At 35.3% G+C, this 18,519-nt stretch overlaps 1 protein-coding gene across 3 annotated transcripts in view; it reads left to right on the top strand.

The window, feature by feature from the left end:
* PTPN2 (protein tyrosine phosphatase, non-receptor type 2) overlaps positions 1-16,662 on the top strand; it is a 98,841-nt gene extending 82,179 nt beyond the window's left edge. For 2 of the 3 annotated variants that reach the window (XM_027852354.1, XM_027852352.1), the window contains 2 exons: positions 3,615-3,808; positions 7,536-9,002. In XM_027852354.1, the coding sequence (XP_027708155.1) occupies positions 3,615-3,808; positions 7,536-7,743 (402 nt within the window). In that variant the 3' untranslated portion in view covers positions 7,744-9,002. Of the gene's footprint in view, positions 1-3,614; positions 3,809-7,535; positions 9,003-16,287 lie in introns of those variants that run through there. The other variant, XM_027852353.1, reaches the window with a different exon arrangement.
* Positions 16,663-18,519: the final 1,857 nt, after the last annotated feature.

The raw sequence follows: 18,519 nt of genomic DNA, 5'->3' as shown, positions 1-18,519 counted from the left end.
TAAGGTTTACAGAGAGCTTTAGGTACAGGCTTGGGAAATTGAGATTCAGAGTAGTTAAATGACTTGCACTAGTTTCTGAGAGAGAATTTGAGCCTTTAATTTCCTGGCCCAAGTTCGGTTGTCTGTCCACTGTGCCAGACTGCTTGTCACAAGCAAGCACTTTACATATGTTATTCCATTTAAGTTTCACAGCAACTCTGTGGAGCATATTGTCCAGATATTGTGAACCCCATTTTACAGATGACGAAACAGAGGCTTATCAGCTGAACTAACAAACTATAGAATAATAGGTAACCATCCTCTTTTTTGCAGCTAGCAGGACTTCTGACTATCTGCCAAAAGGACTTGTGCACCTCAGAATCTTACCCAGGTCTCGTTCTCTGTTTCTCAAGTTTGTTTGGTGACACATATCTTTGGCTGGTACACATTATTCTGTTTTTACTCCTTTGTTTTGATAATCATAGGATTGTTGAACAAAGTTATCTTTCTTGTCATGGCTATATAGGAATCTTATATGAACTTTGTTAGTGAGAGACTCTGGCTTCCAAGTCATATGCTTTTTATACTAACAAAAAAGTTACTTCAGTGGATTTGTGGTAGAGCTCACAACCTATCTAGGCCTTCTCCTCCTACGTGATTCATTTGCTTCCATAGATCCATCACAAAGGATCCACCATGCTAGAGACCTTCTAGATCTTTTTGAATTTTGGTGGTTTATCAGTGGAACACTTGGACCTTCAATATGTCATTCCTCATTCTTAGCACCTGATTTAGTACACCACTTCTTCTAATAATCACACATTTAATTCATGATTCATCTTAAAAGATTTTATGAATGAGTCCATAATCTAAACAGAAGTGTTGCCTTTGACTGCCATATTGTCCCACTTAACAAATAAGTCTGCTTGTTGACTAAACTAGTTTGATAGCTCTTTTAATTTATTTATTATGGACTACATTAAACTTATATATAAAATTATTGTAATCGACGTCATTATCCTTTTCTCCATCCCTTTTCCTTTTCTTAAGATTAATCACTTGTTTAAGGAGGTCAAGTATGATTTTGTCATTGTACACAACTTTTTTTCACATTTTTCCTTCAGCTTTATATTAATTTTGCTCTTTGTTTAAGTTGTCAGTCTTGACTGTACACAGGCAGCTGATTAGGTAATGGGTCCAACATCAGTAATATGTCATTTCCTCTCTATTAAAATATGAGTTTTAAAGAAGGTATTCATGATATATATAAGCAGAAGCCATGTAGCCTACAGGTCTTTGGTCTTTCTCTTATCTTACTCCAAAACCCAATTGCCAACATGTTTTTTTTTTGTTTTGTTTTTTTTTTTTGGTTAGGCAATTGGGATTAAGTGACTTGCCCAGGGTCACACAGCTAGTGAGTATCAAGTGTTTGGTCTGAGGCTGGATTTGAACTCAGGTCCTCCTGACTTTAGGGCTGGTGCTCTATCCACTGCCCCACCTAGCTGCCCCTGTAGAATTTCTCTTTCTTTTCATCTATGTATTACAGATGTTAACATATAGTTAAAAGTAATTTTCATAGTAGTATCTGGAGATAGTTAACATTTGCAATACTAGATGACCGAATATTCCATGAAATACTTTTTCTTTTTGCCTTTGGATGCACAATAAAACCAACTCCACCAGTTCCTTTAATTGCCTGTCTTTGAGGTAGCTGCAACTTCCTTCTTCTGGTTTCATTTTATAAAGAAACTGTTGAGATTGATACACTTTAGATCCTCCAGTAGTATGTCTATTTATTGGTCACTGAATAAGTCCACCATAACAGCCTTAACTGATTAGTTGATGTTTAAGTAGTCTAAAACTTGTGTGATTATTAGAGGCTATCTGTAGAAGCAAAAGAAGATTACACAGGGCTGAAGGGTATTTTGTACTTTTCTTTGTTTCATGAATGGCCATGGCCAAAAAATTTATTAATAAATAGCCAGCCTTCTGACTGATGGCTAGCCTCCTTGGAAAGCAAACTTAAATCTGTTGCTAAGGCTATATTCAAAGCCTTTCCAGTATAGTAGAACTTGTCAGAACTTGCATTCTTATATCCTGGCCTTCAAGAATTTTCCAGTTCCACACCATAAGATAAGATAAAAAAACTTTTTTTTTTTTTTTTTTTTGAGGTGATGAGATAAAGTGACTTGCTAAGTAAGGTCACACAGATAAGTAAGTGTCAAGTGTCAGAACAGATTTGAACTCAGGTCTTCCTGAATCCAGGGCCGGTGCTCTATCCACTCCGCCATCTAGCTGCCCCAAAAAACTTCATTTTTAGTGAATGATTTGTGGTATTTTAGACATATACCAAGCTGAAATTTCGATAAGGGAAAAATGGATTGTTAAGCAAATAAATGAAATTTCAAGAGAACAATTTCAAACTACAAAAACTTCTTTTTAAATCTAGATCTGTAATTTTGTGGTTATGGGAAACATTTGGCATGGAAACCTGATGGATGTCTACGGATTGTATAATCTCGGAGTTTCTTGGGCCACCGAGATATGTGGTTACTTGCTCTGAATTGTAAAGCTAATTTCTGTCAGAGGTAGGACTCTTTTTCAGGTGTTCTTGATTCAGAGGCCATATACTATAGTTTTTTCAGCCATTTCCCATTTAGTGAGCCAGCCCTTAGTTTCCCGTTCTTTGTCACCACAAAAAGAATTGCTTTGAACATGTTTATACATATGGGACCTTTTCTTTCTTTGAACTCTCAGGGATATTGCAGGGTCAAAAAGTAGATACCCTTTAGTGACTTTGGGATCCTATTTCCCACTTGTTTTCCAGATTAGTTGGCCAGTTCACAAGTTACCAGCTGTCTAGGTCCCGAATTACAGTGGTCTTCTGGCTACAGGATATATCTGCATACTTGTGTCTTTAAGCCATTCTAGAAACACTGGTTTTCTATTTCTCTCATATTCTTTTCCTCTTGCTCATCACCATGGTAGTGGTGATAATGAAGTTACAGTGATGGATGCTGCTCCCTGTTGTCTGTCATTGGGGTCCAGGAATATTAGTGGAGTTTTTCCCAATCCAATGATAGGCCAGTTCTCAGATCTTTGAGTTTTAGTGCGCTGTAAGGCAGACCAGGCAGAAGCACACCTAGGTTAAAAAGCGGGCAGATGACCTGTCAACAGGCTGTTCTCTATAGTGTGATCAGGAATTCGATCATGCCAAATACTTCATTTTCGTTACCACTATAAAGTGGGAGATTGCTTTAGTACTTCATTAACAAAATTCTCTTGGACAAGGACATGAGCTCTTTATATATATTTTTATATATATATATATATATATATATATATTTACTTATTCTAAATACTTCTCTAGGTGCTATCATGAGGTTCTAGTATAATTTTTTTTAGACAAATGGCTTTAAAAAAGAAAGTGTTGCTGACCCTTGATTATTATCATTGGTGAGGTATTTTAAATTAATAAAATGACTAATATTATACCGTATGAAACGTTGAACTGAGAGATTTTTTTTTAGGTTCCATGTCGTACTTTTCTTCTCTTTTAGAAAGGGTAGAAAGAACTTTATAATGGAGATAAAGTATTTTATTAACCACCATGTTGTACTTTTCTCCTAATTTAGAAGCGGTGGAAAGAACTTTCCAATGAAGACGAGGCACCTACCTATGAGCATTCGCCACCTCATTCAACTACAGTCATTACTGGAAAGTACAATGGGAATAGGGTAGGGTTAGAAGAAGATGAAAAAAATGACAAAATAAACCTTACAGAACTCTCCACCAAGATGCAGGACACAGTAGAAGAGAACACTGAAAGGTAAGTTTCATGGAATTAATATGCTAGAAAAAAGCAAGTTTTGTTTTGCATGTTTAGACAGATTTATTGAAACAGTGACTTCTTTTAAATGATCTTGCTTTGTAGGATCATAGGAGTCAAAGCTTAAAGGTTATCTCCAAATTATTCTGCTCACTTCCAAATCAACTTATTGAGCATCTCCTGTATGCCTAGTATTATTAGAGGATGTAAAAGAAGTATAAGATAGTTTTTTCATCTGTACCATGTGGATAATTTTATTTGCACTACTGACTTTAGTGGGTTTTTGTGACCAAAATCCTTTGTAAAATTTAAAGTTCTATACATACGTAAATACAAATATGAGGAAATGTTATTTACTTGTAGTCCTTTTTAGCATCTTAATTCTTCAGTTCCTTCTGTAACTTGTTCATTTCCACAGGCTTTTATTTGTGCTTGTAATTTTCCTTACCAGTGTTAATTCTTGCTTCAGTTATTCAAATATATCATTTGTCCATTTGAAAATATCTTGCATTACTTGTCTTTTTTTTTGTTCCATCTACATTGTTTCTGGTATATATGCTGTTTTCTTTTTTTTTTTCTTTTTTTTTTCTTTTTGGAGAGGCAGTCAGGGTTAAGTGACTTGCCCAAGGTCACACAGCTAGTAAGTGTCAAGTGTCTGAGGCCAGATTTGAGCCCAGTCCTCCTGACTCCAGGGTTGGTGCTCTATCCACTGCACCACCTAGCTGATTCTATTTCATTTTTATTATTGTTGTTATCATGTTCTCAACTTTTTCAGTAGGGTTCAGCTAGAAATAGTCCTGGTCCAGGTCATCCTGGTTGTGTTGGTGCTCTGCTTTGTTTCTTTTTCTGTTCTGGCTAGTGTTTGTCATCCTGCTTTTTTGTGGATTTTTTTTTTAACTGTTCAATCTATTTGTTACCATCCTTAATCTCCTTGAGAGCCATGAATGTCATGTTGTGTTGTTTTGTTGTTTTTTTTTTTTTTAATGCACAGTGCTTTTTCCTAAGTAGGCCTTTACTTTTGAAGTGAATTGAGTTCAGTGGAACTGCAGTATTATGGTTTTTCTCCTACTTCTTGGGCTTTTTCTTCCATCCCAGATTTCCAGCTGCCTACTAAACATCTCCGTTTGAATGTCCCTTTAGCATCTTAAGTTTGCCATAGCTATACTGTACTAATCTTTGTCCTTCTTCCCCCTGTAAACTTAACTATTTCTCTGTTTTTTCCTGCCATTCTTAGATTCACCCAGCCTTAAAACCAACATCCATGACTCTGTTTTTCTTCCTCCTGTATCATATCCAGTTAAGCATAAGTCCTGTTATTTCTCTACAGTGTTTCTTGCCTGTGTCCTGTCCTTTTCATGTGCACTGCTGCCATCCTAGACCTTGCCACCTAATTCCTGAATCAGTACTCTCTCAGCTTGTCTTATGTACCCATTCTTCTCAAATACATCCTATTTAGAAGCTAATTTCTTCTTCCTATAATAGTAACCTTTCTGGATGGAATGAGATAAGGTTTGAAAGACGCAATAATTTATATTAAAGGAATATAAGTGTTAGCTATTATTATGATTATGTCAAAATATCTTGATTAATTACCCATTACCTGCAGGGTAAAGAGCAGTTAATGAGAAGAGGCAGCATGGTATAGTGAAATGGGGACTGAATTTAGGAGCAGAAGACTTAGGTTCAAATGTCAGGTCTGGTATTTATTAAATATGTAACCATGGACAAGTCACTTCACTTCTGAGCTTGTTTTCTCATTTGTAAAGTAGAGTATTAATATTTATATTACCTATCTCACAAGATCATTTCAAGGAAAGTGCTTTATAAATCTTAAGATGCTATATAAATGTGAATTATGCCCCTACTCCCACCCCATTATACCCAAGTGCTTTTCGTATATTAGATGCTTATTAAGTATCGCTTTGGAACCTCCCTAGCTGCTTGAAGGAGGCAAGGTAACCATTTGAATGGGGAAGAAACATTCCTTTCGGAACTGTAATGTCTTCGAAGGGTTTTGAGGGAGTTAAATAAGAAAAACAGGTCTTGGGAGCAGATTGGTTGTGTGCTATGGTATTTAAAAGGCGAAAGAGAGAGGAGAGTAAATGGGGGGAATACACTAATTTAGAAATAAGGAAAAGGGGGGTGAATAAAACTTGCTACGTATCATAATTTGAGAGTTTGAGGAGAGTATACAGACGTGGAGGAAGGAGTGAGGGGAGAAGCCCTTTTTATCTGAAACAGAAAAAGAAGGTTGGACACTCCCACCTTGGTGTGGAAATACATCACACTCAACAAGAAATCAGACGGGAGTGAGTGGGGTATTAATAGGAAGGATGAGAAATACCAGGGAGAAAATAAGCACGAGCAGCTTTATAGCTAAATCATTCAGAACTGAGCACAATTTGAATGTACAAAAATCCCTATAATCCAGTGAGATTTCTCCATGTATTTAATAATAATAAAAGTAATAACTTCCCATGTATAGACATGAGTTTACAAAATGCCTGCCTCACAACACCCCTGTGATGCAGACAGTATTATTACCATTTTACAGTTGAGGAAACAGTTTCAGAGAGGCAAGTGACTTTTTCATGGCTATTCAGCAAGTATGCATAAAACGTAGGATTCAAAGCCACATCTCCTAACTCCCCAAAACTCAGCATTCTTTTCAATCTCTCCAGAGAGTTACATCATGTCTTCATAAGTTTATATACAGTATCTTGTCATATGAGTTAGACATCTGCATGCTTCTTTACAAGGTCTTTTATGGAAGGTCTAGAGAAATTCTGCCATGTCACCTTCATGCTGAGATGTTATGTTCATTATATGCATATTATACTTTGTGTTTCTCTTTAGAGAGAAGCTGAGATAGTTCTAGTTTACAAATTAGGTTATGCAATCAGATTATTCTTCCATTTTAAGATTTATAAACTATTTGCCTTACAACAATTCTTTGGTGTAAATTAAGTATTATTATCTCTATGAGAAAACAGGCTTAGAGAAATTAAGTTTATTTAAAATTCATTGAATTTGTATGTATCAGAGCCAGCGATTGAATCCAGGCTTCTTAACTACCATGTTCAGTGGTCTTTTCATTAACCCTTCTTCCTTTGTAAATTAAATGGTTCTATTAGGCCAACACTTACCTGTGATTGGTATCTCAGACCGGGAATAGGCCTTATCTACCCAGAATCCTTAAGCTGTGTTACTCGGATTTGTAATGATTTTGAGGAAAGAAAAAACTTTTCTTGCAGCTTCTTTCATGGAATGTCTTAGAATTGAAGAGTTTTCATTAAAGCAAAGTTAGGACAGAGTAGGGAAATGTCAACTAGATGTAAACTTCAGAAAGCCAAAACTTCTAGAAGATGATGAAAATCCTAAAAAGATAAACCTGGTGGTAAAAGAGTGCTTTAGGTTCTTTCTTTGTACTTAAACTCCTGTTCCTCTGGCTAGATTTAAAAAACAACAATTAAAAAAAAAGTACCCACTCTACAAGTCTCTTTCTTAGCAAATGAAAGCTTTGCCTTCAGCTTTGAGATCACAGTGCGGTATAAAACCATTTTAGAAATCGATTGCTTTTTTCATGTTTTTGTTTTGTTGAAGTGCTTTATATCTCTTATGGAATTAGTGTATTGGGGGAGGTATTTTTCTTTGCTCTGTTTCTTTCATCTTGAGTAGGCAGTAAAATTCAACTAATTTGTTTGCTTATATATTTGTTTGTTTGTAGTGCTGTTCGGAAACGATACCGAGAGGACAGAAAAGCTAATACAGCTCAAAAGGTGCAGCAGATGAAACAGAGGCTAAGTGAGACTGAACGAAAAAGAAAAAGGTGGTTATATTGGAAACCTATTCTCACTGTGATGGGGTTTGGTGCATTCGTTTTGATTGGCGCTTTTGCTTACTGGACATTGTATTGTCAGAAGCATTCCTTATAAGTAAAGCCTTAATTTGCACAGCAAGCTTCTGCACTAGTAGTTGATGGAGTTGCTGTTGCAGTTAATCGCTAGGGCTTTGTTTCTTAGCAGCAAGCTCCCTACTCGTACCTGAAAATGGTGTAGTAGAATAGTCACCAACCAGATAAGTGATGGAAATCAGTCACAAGTCAACATCTCAGGACTTTGACCTGCAGGTACTTCTGAAAACCAAACTGTAAACTGCTATATAAAATAAAGATGTTAATGTTTGTTTTCAAGAAAAGTTTATAATTTTTTTCTTTTTGCAAATGTGTTGATACAGTTAAAAAGTTACATTTCACTAAATTAAGCTGAAAAAACCCTTGGCCAGAGGGATACATCTATGTAGGTTGTCTAGGTTTTAATTCACATGCCTGATACAAGCAATAAACATTGTGGTTTTATCTACATTAAAACAAATTATCCTTAAAGATGTGCATAATGTGTAATGTATTCTCAACATGGGCATCAACATTTTATATTCTTAGGATAAATATATTTTATAACTGCCTATTTAATCCTTTTTGTAGTTAACTGTACTTTTGAAAAAAGCCCAGTTTAAAAAGATCTGTTACCCAAAAAAAATTTTATTTTGGAACTGAATGTTCTGATTTGTGCATTGAATTAGATGTACCATATAAATTTTCATTATTACTAGAGATTTGGTATTAGTGACTAAAAATCTGACAAAGCAATTTTTACTGTATATTTTGCATTCCATTGTGTTTTGCTATTTCCCACACTGAAGAATAAACCAAAAGCAATTCCCCCGGAGAATATTTAAAGAAAAATGCCACTTACAGGGACACTGTCAGGTAACTCTTAATCCAAAATATAAGGCTTTATAAAACTTATTTTTCTATAATTCATTATAAAAATTTTTCATAAGATTTTCACTGATAATACACTAAAACTATAATTGAGGGTAATGCATGAGATTAAAGAAGTAAAATATTAGCCACAACTTAATCCCAGTTCATAGTCTCATTTTCCTAAACTGAATGAAATGTGAACATTAGACTTAATCTTTTATGTTCCCAATTGAATCTTAAAGTTCTCTAAAATATTTGGTGAAAAGATTAATTTTGCAGCCTGACCGTGTCTCTTTAAATTCTTAATGTGATTGTTGGGGGGGAACACCTTTGGCTTTTAAAAGCACATTGTTTTAATAGAAACTATGTTCAGAGTTTAGAATGCTCTTCAGAGTGCTAGCTTTATTAAAGTTCCAACATTCCATTCAACTTTTAGCTTGTCTGTATTTTGTTGACTTTCGATTTACATTGCAAATATTTGAAATTTTCCAAGAAATATAGATAGTATAGATAAACATACTAAAATGTTTTGGTTGAAATTGTTGGAAGTACTTAATATAGATTGTAGGTGATACAGCTACTTATTAAATAAGTATTTTTTAACTTGTGCCTGTGTCCTAATTCAGTATTGTTTTCTTTAAACTTTTTAGTCAAAAGGAGGTAGCCAGGAGGCATTTCATATGCATTTTTACATTACATCTGTTCTGGTGCCAAGACCATACATTTTGGGGCATTATCCAAAGCTAAGTTTATTCCCTGAAGTATCCTTGCTTTCCAGCTTGGTTTGTTTTTCTCCTCTTGATTCAATGTTTGCAAAATATATTTGGATCTCAGGTTACATGTTATATTAGATTTAGTTGATCAAGCAGCTAGAGTTGGATCTGTTGAAGGAAAATTTTTATAATACTTCCATAATGTAGTGGGAAAAGCATTGCATTTGTAGTTAAAGCTCTGGATTTGGGGCAAGTCGTATCCCTCTAAGGGCCTCCGTTTCCTCATCTGTAAAATGAACGGTTTAGATTAGATGGTCTCAAAGCTGTCTTGCAACTCTCAGTCTCTTATGAACCTGTATATATATATATATATAGGTAGTCAGCACTAAAAAGACAATATCCCTTGGTGTATTTAGAGTAGTTCATAATCCAATTCATATCTTCACTATTTACACTGCTCTCCATTTTAGAGCAATTCACAATTCTAGAGTATTATATCTCTCTGTTTCAACTCTGCTTTTTATTCTTCCTTGTGTTTATTTTGTTTGACATGTCCTTTGTGAGAACTAGTATAGTAGAAACTCACTTATGGGCCCCTAGAAGGAGTGAAGTCCTAGAGGGAGTTCAGTTTTTCTTGTGGAAGTCCAGGAAAATGGTATTGAAGAAGCAATAGCCCAAAACTTTAAATATTATTAAATTTTACTATTTTACTATTTAATATTATTAAATATTATTAAATTATTAGATTTTACATTAATAACATTTACCAATTTTGTAGGGCAGGTCGGTGGGGCAGTGGATAGAGTACTGGGCCTGAAGTCAGGAAAATTCTCTTCCTAAGTTCAAATCCAGCCTCAGATACTTATAGCTTTGTGACCCTGGGCATGTCACTTAACTTTATTTGTCTCAGTTTCCTCATCTGTAAAATGAGCTGGAGAAGGAAATGGCAAACCATTCCAGTATCTTTACCAAGAAAACCCCAAATGGGATCATAAGGAGTCAGACACAACTGAAAACGACTGAACAAAATACAAATTCATAAAAGTTTGTGGTAATGTTTTGACATTCTTGGAAATTTGTCCATCATTATACAGAAGCATTTATTAGATAAAGAATTGTATAGATATAACCAGCATATTGTAGTGGAAAGAATATTAGATTTAGAATTCAAGAACCTAAGTCTGAATCCTAGCTCAGATATTTTCTACTTCTGTGACCTTCAGACCTTTCTAAGCCTTAGTTTTCCTCCCTGTGAAAATGAGGATGTTGGATTTCAGGAGATCCAAAGTTCCTTGTAATTCTAAAGCTATGAAGCATTATCATCTAGAAGTTTATATTCTAAGCTAGGAGTTTACAATTCAAGGTGGACATTTCATTTTTAAAAATTAATATACCTGAAACTTACTAATTTCATTAAACATTACACAGAGGTGTATACCAAGTTAACTATATACTTCAATTTTGATTAACTAGAATTGGTTCCTTAGGTTCAGCAAGTAAGGAGAATAGGGGCAGCTAGGTGGTACAGTGAATAGAACACCGCCCCTGGAGTCAGGATGACCTGAGTTCAAATGCGGCCTCAGACACATAACATTTACTAACTGTGTGACTCGTGACATCACTTAACCCCAATTGCCTCACACACACAAAAAAAAGTAAGGAGAATAAACAATGGTTTGATTTGTTTCTCAGAATGGCTGTTTTACTCTATTTTCCAGTTTGTATCTGGGTGCTTTTTTATCAACTCTTGGTCATAGTATTTGACCTAATGCAAGAAGTGGTCAAATGGATCCATGATTTCATCAATGTGACTGCTTCCTGCTTTGGTGCAGATCCCTCCCCATTCGTGCCTTATCTTGAACAGTTATTATCAATGCATTTCTACAAATCTGCCATAAAGGATCAATCCAATATAATAGAAACTTTCCTCTTGCTTTCTTAATGTTTTTATGAATCCCAGTGCAATGCTCAGGCTGTGTGTTATTCTGTGTTCTTACTAGCCCACTTCCTTTTCTGGTCCCTTCTAGACCATGTCTCTAGTGCAAATCAATATTGTTTTCTTTTGGCTAAGAAAACAAATGCAGTGATAATAAATGTTATCAAAGGCTACTTTATTCCAAATGACTGTTAATTCTTTCTACATTTCTTTGTGGAATTTGCAACTGGAATAAAATAAAATACTTTCTGCTTTGGCCTACCCAATCTACTTAGGTTAATAGCCATGTTCAATTCTAGTGTGTTATTATGAGGGGAAAGAAAGTGATTTAACACGAATTACAGTTACATTCATTACGTGTTCAGAAAGTTTGGGGAATAATCCAAATGCTTTGCTTCTTGCTTTTCTTTGTGTGTGCCCTAATTCATCCTATGGTCTTTTTGCATCTCTACCAAAGGATGGCCAGGAGAAAGAACAGGAAGTGACAATGATTAGTGAAGTCTAGTCAACAAGTTTTTATTAAGTGCTTGCATACTATGTGCCAGGCCCTGTGCTAGTCAAGTTACCCACTCAGTGACAGGTCTGATGAAAGTTCTGTCATGCAGAGGTTATAACTTGCTTTACATGATATATGGGGTCTCTTTGGCCATTTCTCTTATTTATTTGTGCTATTCTTGTCCTCTTTTGTCCTGAATAACATCTGCATAAATCTGCACTGATTTAAAAAAAAAAAAACTAGGTTGTAAAAGTAGTTTGTACAATAGAGTACTTCACTTTTTTCAATAATTACTTGATTTGATTTCAACATCCATTGACAAGCTTAAGTGAGGCCTGGCGTTTAGAGAGAAATCTCCTCTGACTCCTCTGCAGTTTTGATGGGATTCACAATTATTTTATTTACTGTCCACTATACATTTTAAATTCACATTGGTGAAGGCATTTCAAAATATTCATCGCTTTATAGGAGGCTATAAAGGATACATGAACAGCTGTGCTATGCTATTGTACACTGAACACCAAAAATTGATATTTTCCCTTGAATTTTATTTTTGACCTTAAGAGAAATCTATGAACATTTTTTTAAGCCATATAAACCAAGTATCATGATATTTTACGACTAATACCTTCTGTTATGTGCCTCAGACAGGAGTTGGAGTTCTTTAAACCCAAGTTCACCCCTTCTACAAAGTCCAAGCCCGGGTAGAGACAGTTGAGTGGAGAATATGATGTGGATAGTTAGGTAGAAGATAATAGCCATTGGGTTGTCCATTCAGGGCCATAAAGGATTAGCCACATCCTTCAATTCAACTTAGGGCAGAATGAGCAGTCAATGAAACCTCATAGATTGTATCTAACTGGTTGGTGGATTCTGCTTTTTGTTCCTGACCCCAGGTGTTGCAAGTACCGCCAGTTTGGACTTAACAGAGGTGTGTATTCACAAAAACCAGATCTATATTCTGAAACATACAGCAAACGTGGTGGTATTTTATGCCTTTAGTAGCCTGTATTTTAGGGTGGGTTTGGTTTTTTGTTGTTGTTGTTTTTATTTTTGTTTTGTTTTTGTTTTGCATTTGAATGATAACCAAATAAAAATAGCTATTTTACCTTTAGACAAAAGTTTAGATTAATGTGCATGCAGCAGGTCATTTTTTTTTTTTATTTCTAGCCTGTGAAATTAGACAATAGAAAACCAAGTCTCATGACTTTAAATTCAGATATCTGGATATCTGTTGGATCATATTTTATTGTGGGGCTAAAGAAAACTTTCATTCATGTTTTTCTACAGTTTTGTTGCTTGAGTTTGCTGTTTGTTATGTGTACCTTTCTTGGGAAATAATATTTAGGGATGACTTCACAAGTTGCTGCCTTGCTAAGGACAAAGTTGAAAATCAGCAGGGCTGTTGTATTCAAGTGCAAGAATGTTTTAATGTTTATTTTGCATACTATTTCATCAACTTCTGGTTTAACAGGGCAACTGGACTCATCAAGTATTTATTGAATGCCTACTGTGTGTTTAGCACTGGCCCAGCAAATTAGTGGATAATCCAGGGAGTTTAAGTTCTTCTACTTTCATTGTTCTTTCCTAGAATAATTTACTTGAAAATTATGTGTGTTTTGAGCCCTGACATTTACTTCTCAGCAACAAGATTTTTCTGTCTTTAACAGTTACCTTGCTCTAAGAACTACCACGGGATTTTTCTTCCCCTAGTCTGTAGATAAATAATGTCCTCTTTGCTGCTCGGATCCTTGAAAAAATTTTATCCTCCTTTGAAGCTTTATTTTTTACGGTCGTTTCTGATCCTTCTACATGTAGTGTATTTTATTTTCCCCTAACCAGTAGCATTTTTCAGTGTAGTCACTGATTCACATAATAAACTTTGTCCAACAGGCTTTGGTATTATCGCTGACAACTCAATTAGGAAGAATTTTGAAATGTCCCTGCCCATTATCAGACTTGGAACACGAAGTACCATTAATGACACATAATTGAAAAATGCTGTCTTTTAAAGTCAGTTATCCTAATCAGGAAATTGGTTTTACATTTGGTATGAAATAAAAGATTTGAAGAACTTAGTCATTACAACTGCTTATGTTGCATAGTTACCTCTGATTGGTCCTTGTTACTTAAAAAATATATTATTTGAGGTTTTTAATTTTAGGACAGCATTGACTTTTTTTTTTTTACTTCACATTCTGTTTCAAGAAAATAGTGAATATCTTTTTCCCTCATTGCATCTCAAATGTCTAGCTTCACAATAATATTTATATAAAATATGCAGTCATAATTCTGTTCATTTTTTAACACCATCATAAAAAAAAACCTTAGGATACCTTGTCTTTGACTCAGAAAAGACAGGCAGGATAGTGTTTTTCTGTACAAAAACAATGCAGAGGAATTTTTGTGCTTTACCATCATTCTCATGTGAGTTTTGCATAAATACCCAGGGGCAAAATTTGCCCCTGTGTAAGATTTTACTTTCTCTGGTTTCAAATTTAAAGGAGAGAGCAGGATTTTCCATTAGTGTATTAAGTTGCTATGGTATTCCATATTAAGGAAAATGGATGGTTTAATGCAATAAGTGTCTTGCATAAATGCTTTATCCAAATACAAGAATCACTAACCACATTTAGTTTAGTTTGATTTAATTCAGCTTGCCATTTCATTTTCTCTTGTTGTTAAAAATAAAGTAGTAACTTAAATAAAATAAAAATTAACAAGTAATATGCTTTGTCTTTCTTGCAAATAAAGTACTTAAAAAAAACTTGACTAACCCACCTAACTTTTATTTAATCTTACAGATCTCTCCCTACAACATACCAATAGAGAAAAGTTAATGGAACTATCTTTTTAATGACCTCTATCTTTGCCACAATGTGCCTGCCAGACTCTTTTAAATGTAGTGGATATATATGCATAAAATACTTAAACTTAGAGATCTGAACTGTATCACGAGTGAAGCAAAGGCCATTACAAAGGCCATATGTTGAAACTCAAACTGGCCCAAATAGTAATTTTTTATAGAATCATAGTTTTACACAATCAAAAAAAAGAAACAATTGCACCAGAATAAACTTGCCCACCATTACAGTGGTCTCTGAATCAAAAAGAGTTTGTTTGATGTTATTCCTTTATTTAAACTTTTTGTATCAGAGCTTTTAGTGACTACCTGGGAAATGAATACAAAATACTCTTTACAACTAATTGGTCTTATCTTACAGTACTTGCCACCTTAGCCACTGAGGATTCTTGGGAGATACATCTGTTAATCATCCAAAGTGTTACTAAGAATCAGCAGTTTAAAGATGAGAGAGTTTCCATTAAAAATTTGACTGGCCACGTTCAAACAGCAGAGCAAGGGGAGCTTTCTACATGGTATAAAGCTGTGGATGCCTAGTTTGGAAAAAGGGGATTAGGGTAGGCAGAATGAAGTAGGTCTTAAAATGTAGGGGGTTTGGTCAAATTGTGAGTGTGGTGTGCTTCATTTATTTAGAGATACTGTAGTGGGGAATATTTGTATTTTTGCAGGGGTAGACAGTTGCATTAACCTGAATAAAATTGAGTGGTTTGCAAATCTTCAAGAAAGTAGTAGAGTTTATCTCAAAATGAGCAGCAGCATGGCATAGTGGGTAGAGAGCCAACCTTGAAATCAAGAAGACTTAGTCTCATCCTGCCTCTGACAGATATTGGCTGTGTGACCCAAGGCAATTCACATCTTCTCCTTACTCAAGACACTTTTGTATCTTCAGGGCTCAGCACAGTACCTGGCACATACTAGGCACTTAATAAATGTTGATTGACTGACTGTAAGTTGCAGAGAAAATGTCATTCTTCATGGCAGAGGAAATTTCCTCACATGAGAATTACCTTTGCCATTGAAATCATAGGTCCAGTCCCTATACCTACCTTGAAAGTCATTTCATCTATCAATACTATAACATGCTGATTTGAGCTCTCGTGCTTATTTGTTTTAGCTTTGACATTTAATAAATATCTTGATTATTTTTGTCTGTGTCTTATTTTTTACACTAGTAATTTGTGATACAAATACTATCTATGACATTAAAAACATAAATTCTCTGTCAGTATTATTTGCCAAAGAGAAGCAAGACTGCTAGTAAAAAAACTATACATTGTTTACAATATAAACATCTAACACTCACATTGATAACACTGTTATTACTCCAGGGGCCTAGTTTTACAAAGCCCACCTGGCAGTATGTCACATGAGGACCGTTATGTGATTTTGAAAGGAACTGAAAAAGGTAGGCTTCTCTAAGATTTTTGGTGGTAATTTGCAAAGAGGAATCTGAATTACAGTGCTTTGATATAAGCTCACCTCATAGCACCATCATTTTCTAGCCAAAAGAGAGATGATGAGCAATTTTATCACAGACAACTGGAACAATTAGTCTGATGATTGAATGTGGAATGTTGGAACACTTTTTAGTTGCATTTTTTTTTTTTAAAGTTCTTGTAAGTCATGTGTTTGTATGTATCCAGGTTGGGGGGAGGGGGTTAAATTTGTACCGGGTTGGTGACTTTGTTTTGTATTATATGTTGTAGGCCGAGATTGACTGACACCTAAATCTCCATGATCTGTGAAGGTTCTGAAGCTATAAATTTTGAACCAGTGACATGCAAAGCAAGACCTGAAGCCCTCTCCGGTAATGGGAATCAAAGTGAGGTTGATAGATCTCTAGAGTGCCTCACAATTATCTGTTTACAACGTAAACTATACATCCAGGGGACGAAGAGCACCCACCAGCAAGAAGACTTTGCAAAACTTAAATTTGATGTATTAAGTGTTTTTTAAATGCTTGGAAAAACTGTAGAAAGATGTAAAAGGAACAAATTAGGAGAGACTACTTTGTAATGTACTGCCATTCTTACTGTATTTTTATACGTTTTGGGCAGCATTAAATATTTTTTTTAAACTGATGTGTTGCTTTCTGTGCATTATGTTAAAAGATTGCTCCTCGGGGTAGCTAGGTGGTACAGTAGATAGAGCTCCGGCCTTGGAGTCAGGAGGACCTGAGTTCAAATCTGGCATCAGACACTTGAAACTTAGTAGCTGTGTGACCCTGGGCGAGTCATTTAATCCAAATTGCCTCACCAAAGAAAAAAAAAAAGATTGCTCCTCTTCATTAATTTTTTTTAAATTAGATTGTCTTTGAACTTTTACAAATAAGGACTGACATTAAAATTACATTTTAATAGAAATGATGGAAACAGCTTTTATTAGTTTATTCTAACTGCTGTTTGCATTTTGATGACTAGAGGAACCCGTCAGGGACCAGTAGTTCTTATCCTGTTTGTGAGGAGAGAAGAAATGAAGCAATATAAACTACAATGGTACCAACACTTTTTAAAAGTGATTTCTGTAACAACATAAATAGCATGTTTTAATAAACGTGCTAGATTTGCAGATGACACAAAGCTGGGAGGGATTACCATCAGACAGAGATCAGACAGACTGGACAGCTGAAAAAGTGAACTTAAGTAAAGATGAATGAAATGTCTTAGAGAAGGCATGGCTAGAAAACAGTTCATGTGAAAAAGGTTTTAGTGAATCATACACTCCGTAGAAGTCAGCAATGTGATGTAGTAGCCAAAAGAAGTAATTTGATCTTAGGCTGATTAAGAATAAGGGAGGTTATGTCACTTTACTCCGAAAAAAATCTCAAGTATTGTGTTGAGTACTGGGCACTACATTTTATAGGGGCTGTTGAGAAGCTAGGGGTTGACCAGGATGGTAAGAGGACTGGGGGCTGGCATTCAAGGACTGATAGAAGAAACTTGGGATGTTTAACCTTGAGGAGTAGACCGGAGGTACGCAACAAATTATATTAAAATATTTACAAGGCTGACGTGGAAGAGTAAGGATTGGATTTGTTCTGCTTGACTCCAGAAGGCAGAATTTTGAACCATAGTTGGAAATTACACAGAGACAAATATAGGCTCAATTTGAGGGTAAATTTATTTTTAGAACTTGTCTAAAAATGGCATACACTGATTGGAAATAATGAGTTCCTAATCATCATTTCACAGTTGCTCCAGAACCGAGACATCAGATGCCATCTGACCCAATTCATACCTGAGGGGAAAAATCACCTCTACATCATATATGACAAATAGTCATCCAAGCCTTGAACATCTCCAGTAAGGAAGAATCCACTTCTAAAGGGGACTCACTTTTAAATAGCTCCAATTGTTAGAAAGTTGTTCTTTGCATGAAGCTTAAAATTTCGTCTTTGTACCTTGTTCTATCCTCTGGAGTCATTCAGAATAAAGCTTAATAAATGTTCTCTTCTACATAATAACCCTTTAAATACATGAAGATAGTTTTCCATCTGCTTCCTTGCTAAACATGTTTGTTTCACCTGATTCTCATATGACCCCAAATCAAGAGAGATTTATGGCCCGCCTTTTACCTTTCCTTGTATCCATAGCACTTAGCATGTGCCTGGCACCAAGTTAAGTGCTCAATAAATGCCTGTTGACTGACTAACCATCCTTATTACCCTTTGGGTACCCTCCAGCATATCAACGTCCTTCCTAAAATGTGGTGTTCTGAACTGAACATACTATTATAGATGTAGTGTTACTAGGGAAGAATAGAATAGGACTAAATTTCATGGTCCTGAACAATGACTCTATACAATCAAAGTTTTCATTAGCTTGCTTTGCTGAAATTGTATGGTTGTATGGTTGACTTCTATTGTGCATTAAATGCAGGTCTTTTCAGATGAACTGCTGTCTTGCCATGCCTCTCCCGTCTTGTATTGGTGAAGGTAA

Source organism: Vombatus ursinus, unplaced genomic scaffold (assembly GCF_900497805.2).
Source record: "Vombatus ursinus unplaced genomic scaffold, bare-nosed wombat genome assembly UNPS02009573.1, whole genome shotgun sequence".
NCBI classification, from domain to species: domain Eukaryota; kingdom Metazoa; phylum Chordata; class Mammalia; order Diprotodontia; family Vombatidae; genus Vombatus; species Vombatus ursinus.
The sequence above is the reverse complement of the archived record's forward strand: the minus strand, read 5'-3'. Positions and strand labels throughout refer to the sequence as shown.